Source organism: Lipophrys pholis (assembly GCF_963383615.2).
Source record: "Lipophrys pholis genome assembly, chromosome: 1".
Taxonomy (NCBI): domain Eukaryota; kingdom Metazoa; phylum Chordata; class Actinopteri; order Blenniiformes; family Blenniidae; genus Lipophrys; species Lipophrys pholis.
Window position 1 is genome coordinate 9,680,318 of NC_137635.1, and position 20,522 is coordinate 9,700,839.

General features: G+C 45.0%; 1 protein-coding gene across 1 annotated transcript in view; it reads left to right on the plus strand.

Moving 5' to 3' along the window:
• Window positions 1-18,199: 18,199 nt before the first annotated feature.
• The window catches only part of LOC308120097 (uncharacterized protein), a gene marked incomplete at both ends in the record, with an annotated part of 50,196 nt that continues 47,873 nt past the window's right edge, over window positions 18,200-20,522 (plus strand). Inside the window, one exon of the mRNA XM_080480503.1 lies at window positions 18,200-20,305. Coding sequence (XP_080336629.1) covers window positions 18,200-20,305 — 2,106 coding nt within the window. The remainder of the gene's footprint in view (window positions 20,306-20,522) is intronic.

Here is a 20,522-nt window from a genome sequence, read left to right on the forward strand (position 1 = left end):
GATCAGGTGTAATGATCATGTATGATGATCAGGTGTAATGATCAGGTGTGATCAGGTGTAATGATCATGTTTGATCAGGTGTAATGATCATGTTTGATGATCAGGTGTGATGATCAGGTGTGATGATCAGGTGTGATGATCAGGTGTGATGATCAGGTGTGCTCGTGTGCTGCTGCAGCTCATGATAAATTGCTCTGCAGGAAAAGTGTCTCCTGCTCGTCTGCAGCTGGTTGGTGGAGGACGGAGCTTGCCCCCCCCCCCAGAGGTGGACCGTTGCTGCTGCTGAAGCAGTTTGTCTTCATTTGTTGGAGTTCCTGACGCTCCCTGCTCCCGTCGGGGGCTCAGTCTAGACGGTTTCTGGGTTTCAGTTTGCTGGTCTGCTCGTTCCTCTCCTTCAGGACGAAGGTTAAAACACTAAACAAAGGTCCAGCTTTGTGTTTCTCGTCACAGTGCTTCTATGTAGAGCTGTGAGCGTGGGCGGGGCTTCAGTGGCGTTCTGGGGGGGGACAGTTCTTTTACCCATGGTCACACACATGGGGGGGGCTGTTGACCTTGAAGAGATTCAGGCGCCATTTACACGACAAAACCGTTTCCTGTCACCATCGTTTTGGTTCGATCATCCACACGACGCGGCGTTTTAGGAGCCTGAAAACTGTTTTTTGCGAAAACAGGTTCCAGATAGGAGAAATTTAAACCGCCGCCTCGGCTTTGACGTGTGGACTGACAAGACGCACATGAGCTGAAAACGATGATGTCATCACCCACCTCTCAACCTATAACCCCGCGACCCTCTCCGTAACGTCACTTAACGACAATGACGGACTACATCCTCCAGGTGGAGCTGCTGAAGCTGCTGATGCTATTTGGTTTAATTAGGCGACATGGTGGAATTGTCCAGTACGAGGAGTTTTTTTTCATGCGTTTTTTCTGAGTTACAACGCCCCCTAAAGGCCTGGGTTATGTACTACATCATTATAGCCAAGTTCATAGCGACATGTGGATGGAATTGTTTTTAAGAACGACGCGGACAAAAAGATAGTTTTGGCTCGTGTGGACGAGGCCTTAATGAGTGTGGATGCGACTGGACTTTAGTCTGAGTTCTAGTCACTTGTTGTCTCATACTAAAATCCATCGTTTTAATCGTTTGAGTCACGTGACAAGTTATTGTCAGCCACTTTATCATGAGCTCAGAATGCTGTCCCCACCTGGTGTTACCAAATGTGAACTGATTATTTGTAATTCGCCAAAAAATGTAATTAGTATTATGAACCACATATTTTATTTCAGATGGTGTATTATTTTGAAAATTCCGGATTGCGAGCTCTTATTTGTGGAGTTGATGTCTGATATTCACCATCAGTTTTAGCCGACTGCTGAAGCTCATCCTGAGTTTCCAGTGATTTTCCTTTGTTGGTGGTCATTTGAATGTTTTTCAATTTCCGTGTCTTCTTCTGTGTTTTTGGTGTGTTTGGTGAGTCACAGCGCCCCCAAAGGCCTGGCATGTGTACTACATGCCCTGAAGCCTCGTGTTGAGCCGTGTTTATGGTGACGTGTGGACGGAATTTCTTTTGAGAACCGCGGGGAGATCGTGTGGATGTGGCCCGAGAGTCGTCACATTAACGCTGCTGAGAAAAACGGCATCAGTGACCAGAGCGCTTTGAGTTACTGTTTCTCTCTTCCCACGTCTGTTTTTCTTCCGTCCTACACTCTCTGCTCCTTCACAGCCTCGGTCTGTTTCTGCTCCTCGCTCTGCTTCTCTCTCAAACATGAAGACGGTAGTGAAACGGTGTGTGTTGTGTGTGTGTTGTGCTCCAGCACCGAGCAGGAAACATGTTGGAGGTGTGACGGTGGGAGTACCGAGGAGGTGAGAGCTCTGGCAGTGAATAGACTCTTTTAGCGTTTGGGAAGGCAGCGAGCCGGCGTGACGGCGTGCGGCATTAGCGGTTTGCGCGTCGCCGTGTCGGCGGCTCGTAATCTGCTGGTGTTCGTCACGTTGGCCGCGGTGCAGATGGAGTGCTTTGCGGCGGCCAGGGTCCGGCCCGATCAGTGAAATCTGCTCTCTCGGTTCGTTACGTTCTGTCGCTCTGCTCGTCGCTGCAACACGAGGAGGATCGTTGGCTGTTTGGTCTCATTTCTGTGCCCGTGGCTGCTGCTGAAATCGTCCTGTCACAGACTGTCTGTCCTCCCACAGTCCTGTTTGTCCTGTGACCTTTGACCCCTGACTGAGGCGGCAGTGTGGTGAGGCGGTTGGCACTGTCGTCTCACAGCAGGAGGACCACGGTTTGATTCCAAGCTTGTGTGTGTAGTTCACATGTTCTCCCTCTGGATCTAAAGGTTTTCTCCTTTTCTACTGTAACTTTCTCCTGTGGAAAGATAAAGTACTTGGTTGAATCTACTTGGATAGAAACACTCATGCTGACATGGTAACTCTGGTACTTTATTACTTTTTTATTTAACAAAACAAACGTTTACACGTCAAACGAAGCGAAACAACCTGTTGCTTCAAACGTCTTCTGTTGTCTTTAGCGTTGTGCTTTTCTAACTTCCCTAATTCCCTTTAAATAGAATAATTATTGACTTAAAAAGGTTCAAACTAACAAGATTTTCTAGATTGAACTGTTTGGTTGCTGAAACCTTCAGTTTGTGTTCATTAAATTTATGCGACTGACAATGAAGTTAAATACTGTTAAAACACTTTGAAATACTTTAATTTGAGACCAGAGTACTGTGTAGTTTCTCCTGAATCTGTTCAGACAATAACAGTACTGTTATTGAATTAATTACTTTAATTAAAGTCATACCCAGTACCTGATCGTTACTTTCCAGTTCTCCTTCATCCACTCATCTGTCTCTTGTTTATCAGTCTTTATATACAACATGTACAGTAGTATTGAATACGTCACCATGTCTCTTGCTATTTTAAAAAATGAAGTTTTCTCTAGACTTTAACAACCCAAACCCATAGAAACTAAACCGCAGCTGTACATAAATGATTTATGATGAAATTGCACATTTCTTCCTGCTTCCTGACGTCTCCAGTAGAGAAACTAAACGTGATTTCAGACCATTTTTCTACAGTTTTCAAACCTCCGAGGTTTTGTGTGTCTTTTTCTCTGATCTTTTCTTTTCACATATTTACAATTTGACTCAATCAGCATTTTTGTTCATGTGGATTGAGTCGTCCGTGAGGAGCAGTAGCAGCTTCAGGGGGCAGCTGGAGGTCAAAGGTCACACTCAGTGACCCTTCATGTGTGATTCAGCTTTAACCCTGTGTGTACAGGTGGCTGAGTACACTACTTCTTGTGAGAGACAATATGACCTGCTGATTGCAGATGTTTTTAAACCCTCTGAAAACTTCCAATCTGCTTTCATTGCACTTCACTTTCTTCATGCGTTCTTCACTTTTCTGTGGGTCGTTTCACATCAACACCCACGTTAATTCATCCATATGTTGCTTTGAGGTGGGAAGTTCAGGAAGCTTTCATGTTGAAGTGACAGACCTTCAACGTCTAATGAGAGTCGTGGCTCATTCTTCACCTGACACCAGCAGGAAAACACTGCTGCTGCGAGCGAAGGGCGTTCGGCCTCCCGCCGCCACTCCAGGTTATTTTTAAAGCCCATCGATCAATGAGGCTATTGTTCGACCCCCGCAGGACTCTCAAGTTCACCTCCCAACACCAATCAACGTAATCTTATAATGCGATTGTCCTTAACGTGGTTTGTGTGGAATCGGGGGTTTAAGATGAGACATGTTGACTTTGACTTTTCTGAAAACTCTCCATCATCTATTGGTAATTTATCATTTAGTCGTTTTGATTGAAAGAAAACTCTTTGTTACTTTTTGTGTTGGTGCTTTTATTCTACCTCCTAAACGTCTACTTCCTGTAGTAAATGCCGCTTTAGGAATAAAAGGGTTCATCTTTGACGTATCGACGGAGCGAAGCCTCAGACGGATGAAGGAAACGTGGGACGCTCTCCACTGAAGATGAAGAATTAATCCAGTTTCTCTCCAAGAAATCCAAAATTCTGTGTCTTAATTACAAGTACACAAACTGAAATGCAAACCTGAATCTTAAAGATAAATAAAAACTTGAAATAAATCCATAAAAGTAAGGTTTCCTTTATAAAAACAATAGATTGAGTTAAATTAAAGGTCAACTTAAAATAAGTCTTACTGATGCACATCATGAATGAATGAATGGTTTAATTTGGTTACAGTGCAAGAATAAAATTTTGTGCATTCAGTTTATAGTGTTTCAAAGTTCATGCACACGTTTCTTTTTTCTTTTTTTTTTACAATTTCTGTAGTCGAATTTTGTATATAAGCTGAAGCCAAGGCTTATTTTAGCCTATCCCTTAAAAATCCATAAATTTACCCAGGACACCAGTGACACAAGAGAAAAAACTGAAAAACAACAGTTTTATTTTGGGTAAAAAAAAAGTCTAAAATTGTCTAAATTCATCTTGAAACTGACGGAGCTGCAGTCTCTCAGCTCACCACTTCACCACACCGCGTGAATGTAAAGCTTCTGTAGAAACTGAAAACCATCTTGCACGTTGCTGCGTTTCATCTCCTATTCAAACTCCTCCCGTGACGAAGACTGTCCTCCCGTGATGAAGAGTTGTTTGTGGTCGAACATCATGTTTCTGCTCCGGCAGCATTAAGAAGTTTCCGCGCTGACTGTATACACGCCACTGAAATATTTAAACCCGAGCAGAAACACGGAGCTGTACATCCCAAATATAGACGTTACACAACTCGGTGAAGAGGATGTGATTAACCTGCTGGTTCCTCTTGAAGGGGGAGAAACTCTCTGGTTGTTGTTTTGCAGTTTTCATTAATTAATTTGGAGCTGAGGCTTTTTGCCTCTCGAGGCCCAGTTCAGTACGAACAGAACAAATTAGTCTTTATGCTAAAAAATGCTAAACTGGGAGGTTGTTAAAGTCATTGTGGTTAATCCCGCTCAGCAGGGATCGGGTCAGAGCTCAACTAGAAACGTTTTAATGCCAACGTGGTGTGAAGAGGCTCCGTTAACCCTTTATGGCCAATCAAGTGTCCAGAATTGGAATTTCATCACTCGGTGTGGACAGAAGAATAGAAATGACAGTTTTCTTATTTGTGCATGTTTGACAGACCGACTGCAGTCCGACCGCAGAACGACCACGAACCAAACTGTATCCCACTGCAGGGAGGAAGAGGAAGGTTGTTGGGAATCTAGATTGTGCTGCTGCTGCCGGGTGCCTCTCCCACCTCCTCCCTGCTCCTACTAACCTCCACACTGACTCAGCATGCATGTGAGAGGAGAGTGCTAATAGGCTGCTGGGAGGAGGAGGAGGAGAGGGAGGGTGAGGAGGAGGAGGAGGAAGAGAGGGAGGGGGAGGAGGAGGAGGAAGAGGGGTAGCCGGTGCCGGTCGGACAGGTCTTTGAGGAGTTTGTGACGGGGTGAGGATGAGAATGAAGGACGGAGAGGATGAGATGAAGCATGTGGGAGGTGAAGATCCTGTATGGAGGGAGCGGTGAGTGTGAGGTGGAGGAGGAGGAGGAGGAGGAGGAGGAGGAAGAGCAGCAGGATGTTTGTGTGTCTGTAGTACAAACGTATCAGTGAGTCTCTGTTTCTGCTGACAGCGGCGGTCGATCAGGATTAACTGGAGCAGCGAGGCTTCGCTGATACAGATGTTCACATCAGGCTGTGTGTGTGTGTGTGTGTGTGTGTGTGTGTGTGTGTGTGTGTGTGTGTGTGTGTGTGTGTCTGACACTGGCTGCTGCATATTTCAGTAGAATCAGTAGTTGTGGGCAAGTCGCTGCTCGTTGTGTCGCCTGTTTTCACTGTCGTGTGAAAGTCTGAGCCTGAAGGAGATGATTATTACTGAAGGATCAGATCTGAGGTTGATTATTAAAGATCAGATCTGAGGTTGATTATTAAAGATCAGATCTGAGGTTGATTATTAAAGATCAGATCTGAGGTTGATTATCAGGATCAGATCCACACGTTGCTGTGGAACAGAACTCTGCTCTGCTGCAGCAACAGTCAGGATTTAGATTTCTGATCTCGTTTTAACTGACTCGTCAACTTTAAGATTCTTCTTCTGCTTTCGGCTCAGTTCTGCTTATTTGCAGCAGATTTATATTTTGCGTTTTCCGACCTGGTTTTCTTCCATGAATTGTGGTTTTCGCAGGTTGATTGTATCTGTTGATGATTTCCGTTGAACTTTCTTTTAGTGTGTCATTGTGTTTTGTGTTTCTCCACTTCAGCTCTGGTTTTGACATTTTTTCAGGCTGATTTGTCTTCAGGACTAATGACCTTGTTTGCTTATTTTACTGTTTATCTCTTTGAATCTCACTTCTTCATTAGTTACTTTTATTGCAGGAAATTTATTCAACTGTATTTCCTACATTTGTTTCTAGTTATATTGTTAGATTATACATCTATTACATACACACACACACATATATATATATATATATATAACAATTCACAGTTTAGTTCAGTTCAACCTTTTAATAGTATTTAATAGAGTTTTGTGTGATATGCTTCATTTTCTGTATTTCAGTTTGTTTCTGTTACTCTTGCTTGTTTTTGCAGTTTTCAATATTTGCAGTATCAATTGTTAATTTATTTTGTTGGATTATATGATCATGTGTATTTTACTACAGGCTTTTTTTAAAATCACAGACTAATTTTCCTTCATTTCTCTTTTGTTATTTCTAGTTTTGTTTCAGGATCATTCAGTGTTTTTCTTTGGTGCAGAACGGTTCATTTCTTGGTCGTGTTTTCTACTTTAAGCTGTATTTTCTATCTTTGCAGCCTTTGTTGGTTTCCTGTTTTTCATGCTTCTGAGTTTTTGTTTTGCTGTAATTTAACCGTTTCTTGTACATTTGTATGTTTCTTGTCCTTTTTGGCTCATTTCTTCTCATCTTTTTGTGTGATTTCATCATTTTTCCATCTTGGTTTCTGGATCATCCGGTTTGCTTTGTGACGTCTTTACTTCCTTATTTTGCTGTGTTTTCTATTTTTGCTTCACATTTGTAAAATGAGCTCATTTGCAGCCTTTTTTTTTTTTCTCTGTACGTTTGAAGTTATGTGTTTTCTGTCGTTGCAGTTTGTTGCCGGAGGTTGTGATTTTCTCGTCTTGCAGCTCTACTCAGTCATCTTTTCTATTTTTACTGCAGATTTCTATTTTTAGCTGCTTGTTCTCTGTTTGCAGTTTGCTTTCATATTTTTGTTGGGTCGATTTAAATTTCACAGCTGATTCACAGTTTGCTTCAGGTTCTTGCTGCCAGCTTCGGTCTTTCGTCTTTTATATTTTTGCACCACGTTTGAACACCACGCTTCACGTTTGAGTTTCAATTTGTGTTTTAAGGCTTTATATGTTCGCAGCTTTTCTACATTGGTTCTCTTTACAGCATTCTACTTTGAAAAGCTATTTTTAGCCCAGTGTTTCGATTTTTCGATTTTTAGTGCAGATTTTGTTTTGTATCAAACTGAATAGTTTTTTTTCTTTTAAACAATTTTTCTGTTTGTTCTGTGTTGTGACTTTTTAACTACATGATTCACGTTGCCGTCCACTCCTGGTTTCAGTATGTTGCTCTTCTGGCTTTAAAATACTTTTTCTCATTAATTCTGCTTCAGTTTAGTGTCTGTAAAGTTCCTGTTTGTTCTGTATTAAGATGTATTTTTGACCTTTTTAAATTTATTTGGCCTTTTCATTTATTTCTTCTCTGTGTTTTATTGCTGAAGCAACAGTTTCCAGTTTTCTATTTAGCTTGTCAGTTTGTGATTCCTATTTTTGCAGCCTGCTTGAGTTTTCTGAGTTTAGAGTCTCATTCAGTCTTCTGTTATTTTATCTTCCTGCAGTTGCTTGTGCGTTCGCAGCTTTTCTTAGTATTCTGTTGTTTCCATTATTTGCATCTCCGGACTATATTTAGCTGTATTTCCCAAATTCACAGCTCACTTTGCCGCGTTGGGACTACTATTTTTGCAGCGTGGTTCATTGTCTGGTCATGTTTACTTTCTCTGCTGCTTGTATTAGGGTTGTTTTTTTTAATAGTTTTTTTCACAGTGAAGCACTCTCCCCTGTTATGTTGATACACTTGGTCTCTCCCTCTCGCTCTGCCTCACTGTAAACTGTCATCATAAAGTTCCATGTAAAACAGAATTAATACAAATGACTATCGGTTAATGACTATCAGCCTTTTTTACGTTGCCAAGGATGTAATAAAATCATCTGCGTATATTTGTTTGTATGCCTTTTAGCAAGATTACGTCCAAACTACGGCACCAATTCTATCAAAACTTTCATGACAGATAGATATTAGGCCATGGAAGAGTCCATGGAATTTTGGAGGTGATGCAGAAACTTTTTTTTTTTTTTCCTGAGTCCAGGTCAGCCTTTGGCGGACGTCAGAAATCTCTGATTGCTCTTGTTCCCTCTATATTTGTTGTCTGTTTTTGTTCATGGCTGCAACTAAACACGTTGTCCTCAAAGTTGGTGTTACAATCAGAAAAGTGGAGAGTTTGTAGGATTTGAGCCAGTTTGCCATCATGTGGATCAGAACGTCTCCAGAACTGCAGCTCCTGTGTTGCATGTGGATAAATGAATTTATCTCTGATGTAGTTGAGTTGGACTTGAAATGCTTGGAGCACGAGTCCCCGTCATTCAGGTGCAGGTTAAACTCCTGGTCGGTTGGTTCCTGGATCAGTGGTAGATTAGTAGTTAACGCGCTCGCCTCACAGTGAGATTATCCCGGGCGGTTTGTGGCCTTTCTGTCTGTTGTCTGCATGTTCCACTTTGGTTTGAGGCTGATTGAGGTGTGAGTGTGTATTGATGCACAGCTCACCTGCCCAGGTGAAGTCTGCCTCAACTCGTAGTTAACTGGGATCAGCTCCAGTAGAAACAACCCCAAACACAAGTAGAAACAACCTAAACTTGAATACGACAGTAAATCTAAACGCGCGATGTTGCTCTCTCCTGAATCGGAGGTGACAACAGCAACGACACAAATAACATTATCCTTCAGGAATTAAAGAAATCTAGTGAACCAACAACAGAGAATTTGTTCCAGTAGCATTTATGTACAAGGCGCTTCAAGTAATCTGCTATGATTATGCTGTCGTTGTCGTTACTGTTGTCAAGCAGCTGCCCTGTAGTTGATTTGATCCTCGTCTCCATGGGAGCGGCTGTAGCTGGTCGCAGTCACACTGATGTAGTGTAGTCAAATGCAAACGTCTGACACTGTCATAACACTGATGATCGCAGGTTGTCTGTGGTCACAACAACCCCCCCCCCCCCCCACACACACACTGTAAGACTGAGGATTATTAGCCTGAATCACAGAATGAGTAACAAGATTGAGTTGGAAGGTGAATGGATGAACGATTTGTTCAGAAAGGTCACCTTTATCTGCTAATCGTCGGGGGGAAGAAAATGTTGATTCTGACTTTAAGCCAGCGTCTGAGCTCGCCCACATTAACCCTTTCAGTAGAAAATGACTTTCAGCTGACCGAGGCCGCCGCTGTGAGAAGTGTTTTCACAAAACGTCCTTCAAGTCTGACTCACCGTGTGAGATGAGAGATGTTGAAAAATGAATACTGTGGAGAAAAGAATTCCTAGTAAACCATTGATCAAATCTCCTGCAGGATCCTGTCACGATACTTCAAAGTTCAACCAGCAAACAGAGGAAACCCACAGAGCAGATTCATGTTTTAACAGGAAGTAATGTCCTGCTCAGCTTCGCCACAGACAGAAGCTCTCCTCATGTTACCTCCGTAATCTAATGCTAATGCTTATTCAATCAATACACGCTGCTGCTCATATTGCTTCATGTTGTTACGAGCTTCAGTGACGTCCTGATTCTCACTCAGTGCTGAAACAAGCTGCACATTGAGTCTGAATGACACCGCTTCTGAAACGGTTTGATGGCCTGCAGGTCGGCGCGGTGCGGCAGTGGTTCGCTCTCCGGCCTCACAGTGACGAAACCACAGGACATTTAGCTTTACGGTCACATTGTCTGCTTTAAAAGCAAAAATGTTTTTGTTTAACAATTGTGGTGTGCACCGGAGGAGAGGTTCTCAGTCAGAATGGGGGGTTTGACAGGGTGACTCTCGTGTTGTTGGAGGCAATCAAGAAAGCCGACTCGACTCCTCTCTCCGTCTCATCCTTCTCTGCCTCCACATTGGTGACCCTGATATCTGAACAAGTCTGCCGAAGCCAGCGGCGGTGCAGTCGCAGGAGGCATGGGAGCCGGGGCTCCCTCGGTGGATCCCACTGCTGTTACACTTTTTCCAGCACATGGAGGCTCGGTTCCATCTCTGAGGCGTTACTTCAGACAACCATCTCTTTTATTCAGGTATGATTCATAACCACGAGACCAACAGTGCACTTGTGTTTGTGTCCATCCTGACAATAAATTTGTAAGCATGTCCCTTATATATGAAGGACTTGGAAAAGGTATTGTGACTAAACATGTGCCCTAGATAACATCGATTCATAATACTCTTTTGCGCTTGTCAAATATAAATGACATGCTTACAAATTTATTGTCAGGATGGACATAAGGACAAGTGCACTGTTGGTCTAGTGGTTAGGAATCATACCTGCATGAAGGAGGTGGTTAGGAAACATCCCACTGAGCAAGGAGTGGTCCAGGTGACGTCTTTAAGACATTACTTCCTTCCGTCTTCAAGACATCTTCAGGGAGGCCAGAATGAAGTTTTTTCCTGGGCATCACATGGACGTCCTGTCTGGACGTCGTATAAGCGTCCAAACAAGACCTCTGGATGACGTGACGCAATAATAAAAAAAAAAAGTAACACCGCCTGGAATCGAACCCAAATCTCATCCATGAAAGGTATGATTCCTAACCACTAGACCAAGTATTCACTTGTGCTCGTGCTAATCCTGACTATAAATTTGTAAGCATGTCACTTATACATGACAAGCTTAAGAGTATTGTGACTCGATAGTTTCTAGGGCACATGTTTAGTCACAATACTTTTTCAAGTTCTTCATATATAAGTGACATGCTTACAAATTTATTGTCAGCACAAGTGCCCAGTTCGTCTAGTGGTTAGGAATCGGACCTGTCATGAAAGCGGTTTGGGTTCGATCCCAGGTGGTGTTACTTTTCTTTTCTTTTTTTTTTTCCATTGGGTCACGTCATCCAGAGGTCTGGTTTGGACATTTATACGACGTCCAGACAGGACGTCCATGCGACGTCCAGGCAAGACGTACAAACATATTTCATTCTGGCCTCCCCGAAGACGTCTTAAAGACGTATGGAGATGATGTCTTAAAGACGTCTTCAGGACCACTCCTTGCTCGGTTGGTAGGGAGAGACTGGGTATCGTGTGGCACTCCGACAGCCTGTGGGCTTCACTTTTGCATTTGGTCCCAAAATCTGATGGAAGCTGGAGGCCTGTGGGGATTTTGGGCGCCTCAATAATGTCCCAGCACATAATCGGTTCCCTATTCCACACATCCAAGACTCAGGGGTGTACTGTTGGCCTAGTGGGGAGGAGTCATATGACGTCCCGACGTCCATGTACGACATTATTACATTTTACACCATTATTACATAATGCACCACGGCAAATGCTCTAACGGTTACTCATTAGTAACGTTGACGTGTAAACAGGGCCAACGATCAAGCCAGCCAGGTGTCTGAGGAGACGGAGCGGTGCAGAGGAAACATTTCTGACTCTCGCCTCCTTCACGTCTTCACTTGGTTCATGAGGACTCGGTCGGAGTTCACCGGGTTCAACCTGTGTGACACTGAGCCATCTGCTATTTCCTGAACGTGCACATGAAGCCAGTCTGAGGTGAAACCTGATATCAAATGTGCACAAATCGATAGCAGCCTCGATCCGGCGTGAAGGGGATGAGTAGCAGCTGGATGTTTTACTCCCAACGTCCCTGATTTCCCGTCACTCATTAATTAAGCATCAGCCGTGTTAATCCCTCAAGCTTTAATGTGTTTCTACTTGTAGTGAAATCATAGCTGCTGCTGCTCAGTGCCAGAAACAAGCTGAGCTAATATTAGCACGAAGCCTCGTTCGCATGACATCAGAACCCATCGTAGCCATACAGATAATATTACCAGGGACGCACCGATACCGATACCGATACCGATACCGATACCAGAACCAGGTCAGATTCTACTTCCTCTTACTTGGAAAGAGATCCCCGATGCAACATGTCGAGAATTATGTGACTTTATGGACAACATCAGCAGCAGGTAGACGAGTGTGTGTGTGTGTGTGTGTGTGTGTGTGTGTGTGTGTGTGTGTGTGTGTGTGTGTGTGTGTGTGTGTGTGTGTGTGTGTGTGTGTGTGTGTGTGTGCGCGCGTGTGTGTGTTCTCGCAGGAACAACCAAAAGACGAGTCATCAATATTGGCTGCAGTGTTTTACTGTACAAAACATATTTGGTACGTTTCCATGTGATCCGTCACCTTCAGCTCCATTCGTCATCATTTCTCACTGACGTCTATGAATCATTCTTCTTTTTTTAAAGTTAGAAAATGTCTGAAGAGGTCAAACTGATGATTTTTATTAAGTGTGAGGTAAAGAGTCACATCATCAACAATATGTATAAGTTTGCTTTAAAAAGAAAACGCTTGATCCAGCTTCCAATAATATTGCAAAACAATGCAACTGCATTAGTAAGTAATAAAAAAGTACTTGAAACACGGAGCTTGAATGCAAGAACTGTACTTTGTTAATCCCCTTGAGGAAATGTCCTCACTGAATTGACCCACTGGAAGGCAGCCACACAGAGCAGTGTTCAGGGGAGATGGCAGGGGCTGAGGGTCTTGTTTTTTGGACCCGGGGGTGGGAGACTGGAGTACCCAGAGAAAACCCACACACAGCAAGGGAGAACATGCAAACTCCACACAGAAAGGCTTCAGGCTGGATGTGAACCCATGATCTTCACACTGTGAGGCGAGAGCACTCCCCACCGCGCTGAAGAGAAATACTTGAACTGTTGAAATACACAGATAAACACAAGAATACACTTTAAAGACTTTGTAATTTGATAGAAACTGACAGCGTGGGACTGACAAGAGTTTGATGACATAACAGAGGAAAACAGCTTTTCTCCTGCGACTATCGATCAGCTGCAGTAATTAAACACAAAGTGGTGTGATGATCCATTTGGGAAGCTTTATTGATTTAAGTCCACGTTCATCTCCTTCACGTGACTGCAGTTTCTCTGCAGTAAATCAGGCAGCATGTGACAGGTGGCGAGTGCTAATGGTTTGTTTCTATTGTAACTCCTGGCACAGCGGCGGCGCTCCCGCCGCCAGCGTTGCCAAGTTGGACGACAGTCAGGAAACTGAGCGATCAAGGACGAAAACACTGCAGCACCCAGGATCTGAGATCAGAAGAGAGATACGATGCGGTTTACTGTATAAATGAGCTCCATCAGATGGCGATACGCATTTTGCATTATTTCACACCGACATTAGGTGTTGATTTATTCAGTGTGGGTTGGTAAAATCAGTCCCCACTCATAGAGATGGAAGCTTCTTTACCAACAGACCAAACAAAATACATTGAATAAATCTATTTTTAAGTCAAACTTAATGGAGCCTTTTTTTCTTTTTCTTGATTTATCTCAGCAATTCCATGGCATTGATCTCGATCTACTTCAGGACAAACTACTTCATCATAGTTTAGTGTGGTTCAGCTCTACTCACCACAACATAAGGCCATCTGTCTCTTTTCATAGCTACCAGTCTTAACATGGAATCACTGACTAAAGGAGCAGCTCAGGGCTCCTCTCTGGGACCACTTCTGTTTTCCATTTTTATTGAATGATTCGCCTACATTTCTGTCTGACTTTGAAATAAATGTATACTCTGATGATACTGTAAATCCCTAATCTAATGCAGATAAATCCATAACTAATAATTGTCCACAACATGAGTTTGCCTCTTTCTGGACTTACTGGTCCCAGATGGGCTAATGAGACTTTCGTTTGATCCCAATATTCACTTTACAGACTATATTGACTCAGTTATAAACAAAGTAGGTCAAAATATTGTCATATCGTACTGTTCATCCTGATTTACTCCCTTGATATGAAAAATATCTATAACGTTGTTATTGCCTGTTATAGCAACCGGATGATGCTAATTACTGAATTATTATCTCCAGCTTTTGTTGACTAACATCGAGATTTATTGTATTTCTAGATGTAAAAGTTAAACAGTGGGATAATTATACTCATCGTGTTTTGATATAGTTTCATATAGTTGGTTTATTTATTGGTTTTTAAAAGGTTTGTGGTTCAAAGGAATGACTCACAGTCTCATGATGAGTGAACATTCAGATTATGTAGGAAATGTGTGAATGTTTAACAGCTTGCATGTGTTTTCTGGCAGAGGAAGACGGTTGTGTTGGATCTGCAGTTTCTTTCTGGGTCTCCCTGTAACTCTACACTCCTTCAGTGTGGCATCCTGCCAGCTCCGCTCTGCCTCAGACACGTGACTCCTCTTCCTCTCTCCTTCTCTTTCCATCCATCTCTCAGTATCTCCAGTCTCTCTCCTCTGATGAGTTCATAGATCAGGAGGGTGCCGATTCAGTTCAGGCTCATCAGTGATCGATCGGACCTGCGTCGTCCAGACTTCCTCTCACCGCAGTGACGAATCAGTGTCCAGGGATGATCTCTGTTATTCTCTGAAACAAGGGACCGACACAGAAACCAGATTTGAGGAGCTGTTGTCAGTGGGTCTTCACCAAAATTTAAAAAATCTGAGCATCGATTTTTTTTCAGAGGTCGTGAACTCGAGGGCTAAAATTAGCCGACACGGTGCAAACACAGTCCCTCTCTGAGGCGACACATCATATCTGTTTCATCCCGTCTTTAGCGACGAGGAGACACATCGTCTTTCTCACACCTCTTCCAGACAATACCCCCCTCCTCCCTCCCCCCTCCCCCCTTGAGCCACCAACAACTGGACAAAGGCCTTTTCTGTGAGCGGTGTCGCTGTGGGAACAGTGACTCCGAGGTGTGAGAAACGGAGAGGTAGCGAAAGAAACACAAATGAGGGAAGGGACGCGGCAGTTTTACCACATTTCAAACAGCTATCCACCATTAGTGGTCATTAAAGACGGATAATGAACGAAGAAGCCTGAGCTGCAGCAAACATTCATGTGATGATGTTGAGCCTGACGGCTTTGAAATGGGGCAGAAACATCAGTTGGGGTCAAAGGAGGGAGAGTTTTCACGAGCGTCCTGCCAACTTAATCACAAGTTCTCTTTGTTCTGTCGACTTCACTTCTCGACGTGCTCGTTCTCTCCCACCGCGACCATACGGCCGCTCCAATCTGTCGCTGCTGGCAGCAAACCACAGTTCACCATCCTCGACTGAGTGACTTTTCCTCAAACACAAGAGTCTGTTGTCTGCGGCGTTATTGGCGCGTAAAGTCGTTCTGCATCAGCGCGAATCGGAGCGGTGACAATTGGAAGGAATTCAGTTGAGCCCATTTGAGAAACTGCCCGGGGATTTATGTCCACAAAGAGTGAAAAGTGGACTGTAACTCAGGAATCATACGGTGAACAATAAAGATATTTCAGACTGGAGTGTAGCATGAGGGGTTAAATGTTACTGAGCACTCATGTTTCACTCGCCGATGAACTACAAGTGAAATCGTACAGCTGTTGTAACGTTTTGTGTGTCCGGTTCCACGACAACGGTTCTAGGAGTCCCTGCAACCATCACTTGTTTATACCGGCTCCCAAAGTGGAACTTTTCTTTCATGCATGTGTGGTTTCATTAAAACAAGCAACATCGCCATCTCGTGGGCCGGCATACTCACTACATAGTTAGTCATAGTTAAAGTCTCTGCTGTTGCCGTTTTCTGAAATGAAAGAGGCAGTGTCACTTGGAACATTCTCATGTAAACACAACTTTGTGAGAACGGCTCCCAAGGTGGAACTTTTTGAAAACGCTCTGACTCCGTCATCGTGTCAACGGGAGAAAAGGACACTTTCTGGAAACGTTGGGGCTCCGTCCTGAATGGAGTGAGCAGTAGAAACTCAGCTACTGGTCGTGGTCACCATGTTGGTAGCAACTAGTAGTTCTGCACATGCTCAGTAGCTGGACAATCAGAACAATGTTTCCTCTTGTCGTGTCATGACTCCCAGTCCCTATTCTCCTGGACTCAGGAGTTTTATTTTGACAGTTACTGTAATAACAACTGAAATGTTTGTGCTCTCCCATTGTTAATGTTTAGAGCAGAATGTTCTCTGCTGCATGTGTGTGTGGTTTCAATACAGAAACAAACAACAGCGCCAAATAGTGGGCCAACCTGAAAACTACATTGTTTTCTGTGAAAAAGACTTTGTTGCTGTGTTCACGTGAAGCTTTTTTCAAATGAAAACAAGTCGTTTTCATTTGAAACGTTGTCGTGGAAACGGGGCCTTAAAGATGTTGACAGTCGGCCGACGGGCCGGACGTTACCTGCTTCCATGTATCGAGCTCCCAGGAGGCCGTTCGTATCGCTGCTGCATCAGTGTCACATTGTTCCCAAAATAAATCCTGATCAGAGCGGGATAATAAGATTTACCGTCACATTTCAACCTGAGGATCCTCGCAATCAACGAGTGAACACGGAGTGTTGAATTGTTTGTGCCTGAAGCTCTTTCACACAGCGTCAGAGCTGATGTGCCATTTCCTCTCCTGTCCTCTCTGTGACACCATATTTCCACTCACACACCCCCAAAGTCGACACTAATTAATTTGCACATGAGACTTTTGGCCGAACATGAATCCTGAAGAGGAGAGTAGACGCTACAAAGTGCTGATGTATCTCAGCACATTTTGAGGACTCCTCGTCAGCCATTAAGTTCAGTACCAAGCATGATTTCTTTTGCATATTTCCACTAAAAAATAAAGTGCCGTGGAGCTCTGGAGAAGCTTTATAATCACCCAGGAGAAGTGACAGTGGCTTACCAGAACCGGGCTGGAAAAGCTTGTTCTAATCTGACACCTATGATGTTTTTTATTATGTAAGAGTCTTTAAACCCCGAGGTCACACTGAGCTCCTCTGACTCCTCGCCCTGAAGTCCAGGCCTGAAACGAAACACCAAACTTTGTTCTATAGATTTTCTGGATCTATTTTCACATCTGGTGCGGTGTTTTTACCTACAAATGTCTCATTTGAGGAGCTTCATCCTTTTTTTGAGTCGTATTTTGAGTTGGGGAACATTAATTCATGTGTTTCTTCAGATCGTTTCCCACAACAGAACACCAAGTGGCGCTAAAGAGCTGTACGACACTTCATCTAGTAGGATGATTGTTATGTCGACTAAGCGCTATGAATGTTTGGATATTCTTGGCTGTGAAACACACATCCTGAATTATGTGTTCCCACAATAAGGGGGCCGTCGTCAGCATTGCGACAGTGTTGTTATGACCTCGACTCGACCTTCGACGGTCGGTCACATCCTTGATTAAACTCTTTATCTTCATCACTGAATTCAAAACAGACGCTAGCTTCAAGGTGAACACCTTTAACTTCCCGATTTAGCCAAATCAAGAAGGAAAACAGGCTCGTCTTGTCATTAGATGTGCTCCAGTATTCATTGACCCTCTTAACAGTGTTGTTTTCTAAACGTCCACTAACATTCATAGTATTGAACTCAGTCGTCAATATCTGACTTTTACCAATCATGACCTAGACTAGTTGTGAATATTGTAATTGGTTGAAGGCAGATCAATGGTCAAGTTTGAAAAAAACCTCTTTGACCAAAACGAAACTAAAGTTGGATCAACTTGGAGGTGCTTGAGTTTGCTGGATTCCCCCTGTCGTTTGAATCCAGGCATAATAACAGCAGCTCTTCTCTTTTCATTCACAGGTATGAGGAATAGGAGGCTGTTGCAGTCGTCCCACGGGCGTGTTTGTCCTCTCCAGCCGGTGTGTCTCCGCTATGCACACACACACTCTGGGCGGCAGAAGAAAGACCTTCTAAAAATAAACTGACATCCACCAGCAGCAGAAACACAAAATCCAACCAACAAAAATAGGAGATAAAAAGAAGTGTTCTCCCACTCTCTCTCTCTCTCTCTCTCTCTCTCTCTCTCTCTCTCTCTCTCTCTCTCTCTCTCTCTCTCTCTCTATCTCTCTATCTCACCCTGTTTGGCTCTTCCGCTGCTCTACTTCTGTCTCTCCGTCCTCATTACAAGAGGAGGTCATGTCCCAGTCTGGAAAAGTCCTTCATCTGTATGTGGAAGTGAGGTCTGCCCCAGATCAGAATGGAGGGAAGGCTGCGTTCGGAGAGGGTGAAGAAAGCCTTGCTCAGGGGCACTCGGTTAAGGAGAGTCCTGCAGAGCTCCTGTCGCAGCTAGCGAGCCAGACGAAGGCATCGGCGCCTCACCGCCTGGTCCAGGACTTCCCGCACAGCCAGTCGCCTTCTCGACACAACGTCAGCTTCCAGCTGAAACCAGCCGGCAGCTCCCCGACGGCCCCGCACTGGAGTTCTCCGCTCCACTCGTCCCCCTCGCTCGGGAAAGCTCCTCAGGAGGTCGGCGATGGCAAGCGGTCGGTGGTCACGTTCAGCTACGTCGAGAAATCCAATGTGAAGACATTGGAGAGTCCACGCAACTCCGTCCGTGAGAGGCGAGTCAGAGAGGAACGATCCACTCCCTCCCACTTTCGAAAGCGCCTCAGTGACCCCGTTTGGCTCGAGAGTCCAGATTCATCGTGCAGCTCCAGTCCCAAGCTGACGTTCCGATCCCCAGGAAGTCACCAGCAGACGTTCTCCCCCGGCCTTCGACAGCCTCACCTAGACCCCATCGGACGGGCAGCTACCCAAAGGGCTGTGGAGGAGTTTGGCTCACCGTTACTGAGGATTAAGCTGGCTCACGCCCTGGAGCAGGCCTCCTCCCCCTCTTCCTTTTCCCGCTACAGCCAACAGACCCGCTGTCAGTCCTGGGCCGGGTCTCCTGTTCAGCGTCAGAACATTAGCATTAACTCCAAAGACCGCTTCACAGATCGGAGCCAGGCCGTTTATGGTCCGCCTCGGAGCCCGGTGTCAGACCAGCTCTCCTCCAGACAGTCCTCACAGTTTAGACCCAGGTCCTGTGGTGAATTCGAGAGTCCTCTGCACTGTTCCGGAGTGGGCAAAACCATGGCAGGGCAAAACATTGATGGGGTCTGCACCAGCAGTGCCTCACCGCAGGGAGCAGTTCTACAGCTTGGCAATAATGGAGTCGAGGGTTTGAACCAGTTGAGTGACAGTAAGTCTTTGGCTCCAGCTCAGAGTCCAGAAGTCGCCCGCAGGCTCGCCGAGGAAGCCACCGATTTCAACTCCATTTTCACAGAGACGAGGAGGTCCTCGTTGCACAACGCTTTAGGTGAGCTCGGGACCAGCTCACACTCTGGAGACTCGGCTCCAAATGCACAACAATCTAAACAAACGCTGAAGATGAACATCCCTTTAAACGACCAAAACACGCCAGCACCCGACAACACAGACCCTCACCAGCCTGAACACTTGCAGTCACTTGAAACAAACTCTCATACGAACTGCGACGCACACCAGGAGGACTTAAATCAGATCTCAATTCTGTCTGCGGCTCAGAGTTCTCCTGCCCTGCCGTCTCGTGTCCTTCGTCCCACTCATCCTCCCACAGAATTCGGTTCTCCTTTGAGGGACCCCAGATTGTTTCAGATGGAACTTCGAGCGCCAGACACCCCCACCCTGCACCGCCGCCAGCCCCCACAGTACACCGGCGACTGCTGGTCCCCGACCCTGGACCGGAACTCTGACCCGGCTGCTTTTGAGAAAGGGGACTGCACAGAGCTGGCTCGGAGGCTTTTTATAAACCAGAGTGTTGAGGAGGCGCCGGTGAGCTGGACATCCAGACAGCAGTGGGGGAACCAATTGGACAGCAGCTCTACACCCAAAACTGACGCTCAACGAGAGTCCAATGGTGACCAGACCTCCGACTGTCGGTCCAGCCAGTGCCGCCGGCCACTCAGCCCCACCGCCCAGCAGAAACGGGCCGAACAGCGGAGGAGAGAGATCCTCCTCCTGGGACCGGTGGTCCTGGACTCTGCAGACGAGGACGACGGCTGTGAAGATGAGGACCAGGGATACGAGGTGGAGGTGTCCAGCTCTCGGAGGGCAGACGAGCCTCCAGAGGTGGAGCACAACGGAGTGATGGGTGGAGGCTCGTCCTCACGGAGCTCCAGCGGCGTCACCGGCAGTTTGGGGGACCGGGACTGTGTGTCGCCAGAGTCCAGCCAGTCCAGTCACCAGAGCAACGAGACGGGCGCCGCCACCTCAGGAATACAGGTGGGAACTGGACGGTTCGATCCAGAAATCCACACAATCGTAGAAATCAGTCGTTATGGTCACACATGAGGAAGAAGTGGAGAGTTTTTACAATTTTTTTTCATTAAAATCAAAGTTAATTCATGGCAAAGTTAGCTTTTATGTTTTCCAAATGCAAAATTTTACGTCTTCTTTTGGTTATTTCTTTTTTTCTTCCTTAATCATATTGTTACCATAG